The sequence below is a fragment of the Oryzias melastigma genome, linkage group LG20 (assembly GCF_002922805.2).
Source record: "Oryzias melastigma strain HK-1 linkage group LG20, ASM292280v2, whole genome shotgun sequence".
Lineage (NCBI taxonomy): Eukaryota > Metazoa > Chordata > Actinopteri > Beloniformes > Adrianichthyidae > Oryzias > Oryzias melastigma.
In genome coordinates this window covers 9,323,043-9,330,892 of record NC_050531.1, presented here as the reverse complement: position 1 = coordinate 9,330,892, position 7,850 = coordinate 9,323,043, and the positions used below count along the sequence as shown (strand labels likewise).

The 7,850-nt window shown below is 37.6% G+C and overlaps 1 protein-coding gene across 2 annotated transcripts in view; it reads left to right on the top strand.

Annotated features, from left to right (window-relative positions):
- gramd1c (GRAM domain containing 1c) overlaps nt 1-7,833 on the top strand; it is a 10,921-nt gene extending 3,088 nt beyond the window's left edge. For both annotated transcript variants that reach the window (XM_024279613.2, XM_036217336.1), the window contains 12 exons: nt 1,993-2,111; nt 2,182-2,335; nt 2,415-2,574; nt 2,645-2,785; nt 2,868-2,986; nt 3,092-3,234; nt 3,305-3,408; nt 5,445-5,606; nt 6,354-6,420; nt 6,519-6,638; nt 6,904-7,006; nt 7,397-7,833. In XM_024279613.2, coding sequence (XP_024135381.1) covers nt 1,993-2,111; nt 2,182-2,335; nt 2,415-2,574; nt 2,645-2,785; nt 2,868-2,986; nt 3,092-3,234; nt 3,305-3,408; nt 5,445-5,606; nt 6,354-6,420; nt 6,519-6,638; nt 6,904-7,006; nt 7,397-7,465 — 1,461 coding nt within the window. In that variant the 3' untranslated portion in view covers nt 7,466-7,833. The remainder of the gene's footprint in view (nt 1-1,992; nt 2,112-2,181; nt 2,336-2,414; nt 2,575-2,644; nt 2,786-2,867; nt 2,987-3,091; nt 3,235-3,304; nt 3,409-5,444; nt 5,607-6,353; nt 6,421-6,518; nt 6,639-6,903; nt 7,007-7,396) is intronic.
- Nucleotides 7,834-7,850: the final 17 nt, after the last annotated feature.

The window sequence follows — 7,850 nt, the reverse complement described above, 5'->3', positions numbered from 1 at the left end:
TAACTTCTTCACTGGTCCAAGACAGCATCAGTATCAAGAATCGATATGTTTGATAAGCATTTTTACACTAAAATTACATCTAAATGTTAATGTATTTTAGCCTATATACATTATTTTTACTTGGAAGAATACATGAAATTTCCTGAATATACTAACTTGATACTCACTTTCTAGTAGGAACAAATTATGATCTTCTGTCTTGAATTTTTCAAGTTTTACTAAGGTAAAAGAAACAAAAATGATTAAATCACAGAGCAAAACAGTAGGCGTAGGAATCTTGAGAGACTTCCCAAATAGATTACAATTCAGAAGGCAACGATTTGATTATCAATGTAGCTTTCAGTGTGGCTTCCAGTCATTATCTGAGTTTGGAGGACATGAGATTTCAGCTGCCAGTAATTGTGAGGTCTGATTCTGTGATGATTGAAGTCTAAGTGTCAAGTCGCACACTAATGCAATCCTGTCTGCTTTCACAAGAAATGATGTCAAAATGGTCAATTTTGACTTTTCTCTCCCTTTTCTCATTCTTTACTTTTTCATCTTACGTTTTTTTAATTTTCTGTTTTTCCTGTTTGTCTTTCTTCATGTACATTATTTGTCTGGTTTAACTTGCATAGTAAGAAGAATTTTTGTGTAAATGTTTTTACATTATTTTTATAATCTCTTTGGAGTTTTTGTCTGTTTGCTAACTTGTTATTGACAGAATATTCTTTCGCTTTAGAGGTTTGAAGAGGATGAAATGCTTTGCATTATTGTTTCATCTCAGTGATTTGGGTTCACTATTATAAAGTTAAATAATAATGAGTGTGGAAACTGTTTTTTTTTTTTGTTTGTTTTTTTTTAAATGGGGCCCCTTAGGAGTTGAGGGGCCCAAGTAATGCCCACCTTCATTTAGCAAGTCCACCTCTGTCCATAAGCAGCAAAGGGACCATCAGCTGATCACTAAAGTGGCTGTTTTATCTGCATGAGGAAACTAAGTGAGCTTCCTTCATAACTACCTTCCTCACAACCTACCGTAATTCTGTTTGGCACTTTTTGAAGTAATTATTAACATACTCAAATAATCTTTAACAATAAATTAAGCAAATAATACCATTGTAATGCTTAACACTGCTGTTTTATAATATCTTTCAAATAATATATAAATGAAGAAAAAGCATGGGAAGGTTTTATAGCAAAAAAATCAATAATTTTTGACATAACACAATAAAAATGTTGAAAAATATTATCAGTTGGGATATATAGACTTTTTAAAAATCCTAAAGAAAAATTTATTAATAAATAAATAAAGATTGGACTTTTAACACCCGCTTCTCGCTAATATCCAAATATCTGGCCTAGTTTTTTCTGGGCGCGCACCGCAGCAGCGCGCTCACAGGTGTGTGCGTCTGCTGGGACCTCCAGCAGTAAACACCTGTGGAAAACAAAAGTTCATTGACCCCTGCAGGAGTGGCTCTCTCTGACGGCTCATTTGCGTAGCCGTCGTGCTGCTGAGTAGTCGCGCAGGGCGCACTTCTTTACGCACAGCTGGCGTCGGAGCGGAAACGGTCTCCAGAACTGTTTATGGACCGTACTTTGGAAAGGTAGCCTTTGAGCTTTTAAATAAATTTGCCGTCGATGTTAAAACCTGGGCGGGTCTCGATCAAATCCAGGACTTCCGCAGTCTGCGTTGCGGGTTTTGAAGGCAGGTAGCGCTCACAGCTGCGGGTGTGCGCTCTGACAGGTGAGAATAAAAACATTTCACGTTTAAAATGGAGCTGAAAAACTCCTTGAATTTCACTTTAAAAAACGAAAATGACTCATTTTGTCCTAGAGTTCTGCTTTTTTCACCTTATCTGTCTGCTGTTTGATAAAAACCAGTTTAAGGGAGAAGCTTCTGGTTATTTTCCTTAAGATTTTTGGCTGTCACATGCTTCCGTGTTGTGAAAGAGGAAACTAATGTGGTTTTTCATGAAAAAGAAACCTACATCTGACGCTTCCATGTTCTCCCAGCCTCTGACCAGTTCAGAGTTGTGGCAGATGGTTAAACAGCACTATGGCCAGGATCTTGGTCTGAGCCCTGAAGAGATGGAAAGTTTACAGCTGTCAGCAGAAACGAGCATGCAGACCAGGTAAACGTGCACTCTACTGGACTCCAATTATGAGTTCATTGCTTTGTATTAATCCCCTGTACCCTATCAGTATTTCACAGAAGTCTGCCACTGATGATGGCATTGGGAAATTGGAGCGCCCCCATTCCCTTCGCCTTTCTGGAGTGGAGCTTGCACCTTTGCAGAGTTCCACACCTCAAGGAGAGGAATTACCATCACAATTGAGCTCACCCAGCTCTAACATGGTGACTTTTACTTATTTTTGGTATTTTTTTTGAAAAATGTATACGTGCGACAAACTCCTTTTTGTCGTGTTTACTGTAGGAAGAGTCTCGTAATTCCCCTAATCAGCAGCGCAGTCCAGCTTTATCCCTAAAGCGCCACGTCCCAGAGCGTCTCTCCAAATGCTCCTCAAACTCTCTGGATCTGAATGCCAATGAGAACTCTGCAGTGGACCAAAGTGGATCGGAGAGCGTCGAAGAAGGTGACGTCTCTCCTCCGCTTCCTCTGTCAGTTTGACTTTTTGGTCTAACCGTTTATTCCTCTGGTTCCAGAGGAGCGGCTCAGCTTCTCCCAGGTTCCGGGTCGACTTTACCTAAACAAGGTTTTCCACATCAGTGCTGCCAAAATGTTTGAGCTGCTTTTCACAGACTCCGCCTTCACTCGCAGGTTTAAAGATATTCGTAAAATATCAAGTAAGGCATTTTATTCATCTTCTTGAATACAGTAAGTCACTCAAAACACCCCTATAAAGAGAAAATTTGACCCATTTTTCAGATGCCAGTTCTACCCCCTGGCAGAAAGAGTCGTCTGGAAATTTAAGGCGGACTCTGAACTACACCATAACAATCACCAATCCTCTGGTTGGCAAGTCATCCACTGCTACAGAAAACCAGGTGTGTTTACATTTGTATGAATGGTTGCGTTTGCACTTGATTGGATAAGTAAACTTGTCCTCCTGTGAATTATATCTCCTTGCTTATTTGCTCTTCTATTCTCAGACTCTTTACAAAGAGTCCAGGGAAGGTCAGTATTACCTGGTGGACTCAGAGGTCTACACCCATGACGTTCCCTATCACGATTACTTTTACACTCTAAACCGCTACTACATTATAAGTCACTCAAAGCGAAAGTGTCGACTCAGGTAGAGTATAACTTAATTATTGTTATTTTACTTTTAACTATAGAGGATAAAGCTTCAATTTCCCTATTAGAGTCCACTCTGACGTGAAGTACAGGAAGCAGCCTTGGGGCTTGGTCAAGTCTTTCATCACCAAAAACTCCTGGAGTGGTCTTGAAGAGTATTTCAAGCATTTGGGTAGGTTTATGCTCTGGTTTTCATTTTTTTTTTTTTTTTAAAGGAGGTGTTCTGTCCTTTCTCCTCCGGCTGCAATTGATCTCTTATAATCTGATCAGATACCAGTAGGTTCCTCCAATGTCCTCCTATCGCTGTTCAGATGAGTCACATTATTGCTGCCGCAGCTTGCACTAGGCTCTATTTCTCTTATCAACTGGTTAGAGTGCACAAAATTAAATCTTTATTCAGTGCGTACATTAAAAAAAAAGCTTTTATTTTAGTTGCAAAACAAATATAAGAGTTGCATGTCTATTTCTTTACAGGTTTGACTTGGTCGAAGTTGTAGGTTTTAACTCTAATCTGTTTGACCTAAATTGATAAACTAAAGCAAACGTTCTAATTATCTGACACAGTTAACTTTTTGTTGTAATCTGAGATATTGTGCTTCTAAGTAATGTCACCGCCCTGACTTTTATCAGCATTTTTTTCTTCTTTAAAATGGGGTCACTCCTGTTTAAAAAAAAAAAAAAAAACATGGAAGAAAAACTAACTGTGCAGAACAAAATGAAAGCATCACCTATCTGTGATAAAGAGGAAAAAAAGTACTATGACTTATAGCTACTTACTATATACTCTTTTAATTATTTGAAGTATTCTCTCAAGTATCTGAATTATACTGGACTTGCATTATTTTTGAAAGAAAGGTGGATGGTAAACTGCTCATACTTGTGGCACCAACCTATAACCACCAGGAGGAATGTGGAGGTTCGGTGTCTTGCACTACAAACCAAGCCTTCAGTCTTTTGATGTGAGGATGACCACTCTACAGCATGGCTACCAACAGATTTATTTAAAAAGGAAAATAAATATGTTTGCAACCTAATGTTTTCCTAAAGTTCCACACACCAGGCATGTTCAAGAACCTGCTAAACGGGCATTCTTTGACGTGCTTTTAGCATATGTTGCTCACGCTGGACTGTCGCTGCCTGATACTAGCGCATGTACTCACAGTTGGAAGAGGCTTGTAGTGAAATGTCAAAGCCAGACATATTATTTCACTAGACCAAACAAGGTGTTGATGTCATCCATTGAAAATACCTTACCTCTGGTGAAATTGGGCCATAATAGTCGCCGTGTCTTCCTGATCGCATGCTTTTACTGAGACACCTGATTTGTCAGTTTAGAACTTCAAAAACTTGTGATAACGTTTAAAAAAATTAGAAACAATATATTTTTTAAATAAGAAGCTAAGAGGAATGTATCAGAGCAATAATGGTAATTCTGACAAATAAAATGACTGAGTAATAACTGTTTATTTTTCAATAGAAGTCTTGGGGATTTTGACTTCTACCCATGGGTACTTCCTGTTTGAAACATAAGAGAAAAGGGGTTGATATGTCCAGTGATTATACAGTCAATGGTCGAAGCAGTGAACATTTGGTGAATCTTGGGTTATGCTTTTTCTTTCACAGCTCTGTTCTGTACATGGAAGACTTGGTGTCATATAATTCTGGTTGGGCACAAACAGCATTTTTTTTTTTTTTTTACTTCATGAATAATTCTGTATTTTGAATAGGACGTTGCCCACGCCACAACCAAAACAGAATCCCTGATTGGCTCAACTGGTTTAAATTTCAGTGTGTGTCCAATTGCTGTGTTTTTTTTGCACATAGTGCTCCAAATTGGACTAAAAATCTTGGGTAGTGGCATGGGAACATGAGAGTTTTGAACAGGGAAGCCCAAAATGCACATTTGCATGTGTTTTAATATAGACCTCTCATTGTAAGCCGTCTGAATGTTGGCACTTGTTGCTTCAATGCAAGAATTTTTTTTAATTTTTATATAAATCCGATGTTTTTGTCAAATGCATAGATGAAGTGGTTTCTGCAGCAGGATTGCACTAAATACTATTAAAAAATGCTATTGAAATCTAAGCACTAGACTTGTGCTGTATTTGAACACCCAAAGAATGAATTTTGGAAAAAAAAAATGCATTGGTTGGCACAAAGAAAAGCCATAAACACATTTGAACTTTTGTGGTGCTTTTGGGAATGCAGAAGCAGAACTGCTGGAGGAGGAAGCGGAGTTGAACCAACCAAATGGAGAGATGGGGATGATGGGTGGACTCCGCAGACGGAGGAGAACCTACAGCCGGACTCTGCAGGAGCACATGAAGCCCAACAAGCCGTATGGACAAGAGTCTGAATTACACAGAGATGGTAATAAAATTATGAAATGTCCTTATTTCCTCTTTAGCACTTCCCACCATCAGGTTCCAGTAAGATGGTGTCTTCTTTTTTATTTATTTATTTTTTTAATAATCTTAGGAGTTCATTACCATTTGTACAAGCTAAAAGTTCATTGGAATTTTCTCTTGGCAGCTTCTGAGTCAGGACAATGACATGCAATGTAAAGCTTTTCAATGTAAATTTCCAGTTTTTCGCCGTTTCGCCAGTAAAATACTGAAATTGTGTTTTTATCTGCATCTTACTGTAAAATAATTACAGTATGTACTGTAAACTATTTGACGGGACTTAAGTGTTCTACAACAACAATGCATCGTTGTAAAATTACAGTTGATCCTTTCAGAGTTGCATAGTTTATTTACAGTGTGCAAGAAAAACAGTTACTTAAAAAAAGGGGGGGGGCACAAGACAGACTATTTAATAAGTTGTAAAAAAAAGTCAGTAAATCAGTATTGCAACTTTGGCATTAAACAATAAAATAAAACTAAACCTACAGTATATCTCACACAGGGAGCGACATCTTACCGTCCCTAAATCCACTTTACTGGAACTTAAAAAATAACTTGAATAGATTTGCTTTAACTTGAGATGTTGCAAAGTGAATTTATGGAGAAGTAAAAAGTTGCATTGTACAAAATATCAACAAAAAATGTTATCTGCCAAAAAAATGTATTTGCTTTATGTGGTTTACTTGAATATAATTTTCTTTTCTTCTATAAGGCTCCACAGACAGAACAGACTCCTACAGACTGAATACGACTATGATCGTTGCAGGCATGAGTCTGATGTAAGCCACTTTTTTTTTTTTTTTTTGTAATGCTGGTCCTTAAAAGCATTGATGTCCTTCGGAGTTGTGGTGTTCATTCCAAACTTTCCTTGTCTCAGTTTGCTGATTCTGACTATGCTGAATTTTGGCTTGCTTTTGAAACTTTGGGCCATGGAGGATGTGGCTAACCGCATGTACCTGACCACCAAACACCGACTTCGAGAAAGAAGTGAAGCCAGGTAAGATGCTTTGTTCTGCCCTTTGTCTGTTATTGTGAGTAGAGAGGAGAAAAGGATGGCTTCCATAACATTTTTTTTTTATCTGTATGTAATTTAATAGCGGCCTATTTTACATGTTAGTTCTTGCAACAAGAGCACTACACTGAACCCGCCTTTGCCAGTTAGCTCTTGCATCATAGGCCTCCTTGCAATTATTTTTCTTTAGTAAAACGGCTAAACATGTAGGAACTAGTGGCCTGAATATGCTTGTTTTCTCTGTTTATAGTTTTGCATCTGAATATGGTTCTAAACTGGGACCAGGACACAGGAATGAAGAAATGAGCCTCCTGAAAACAGTACTGCAGGACTCCATTAACCTTTTAGAACAGGTGGGATTGTCAAGCAGGAAAAAACATGTCTGCCTATGCAAACTGGTTTTGGAAGATTATAGAATCTGCTCTTCATTTTTTTATGATATTGCATCATAAATGTATTAATGCAATAAAAGTAGGCAAATTATGTGAAATTATCAGTATATTGTTAGTGTCAAATCATTTTACACTTGGATACCCAATTTTAAAGTCAGTTTAGTTAGTTTTTTAAATCTGTAAATTGCTTTTTTCTTATTTATTTGTATATTTTGCTAATAATCAAAATATGATTAAATATGTTTGTTTTTGATGATGCATTTGCTAAAGGAAGTTGCAGAAATCTCAGATTAATGAGCATCTGTACAATTTGAAAGCTTAAAGCTGGTACTGAATCGATTTTCTCCACAGCTGCGTACTTCTTTGATGATGCTTCAACGCAGCTTTCCTCCGACCAACTTAACTGAGGCACCGCAGTAACAGTAATACAGGAACACCTGAGGGGCCACATTAGGACTGCTACTGTCCCTGGAGGAAGCGGAAGCTCCAAAGCATCGAAGCGTCTCAAGAGAAAACTACTTGAATCCTCAGGATGCTGCCTTATGTTGCCAGGGGTTACAGATCAGGTGCCACAGCCTGGACTTACTAGGGTGCTGTTTTCACCTCCTGGCTACTCTGTTCTTTTATAGCTTTTAAAAATTTTACCTCACTAAAATTTAATATATGTTCAACATAAATTATTGTAAATATAATTCTTTTTAGGTTTTGGTTTTAGAATTTATATTTAAAGTGATCCTTTTGGGGCCTTTAATTTTTTATTTTTGCATAAAGTTTGTGAGCAAAGGAGATTTTTTTTTTTTTTTTT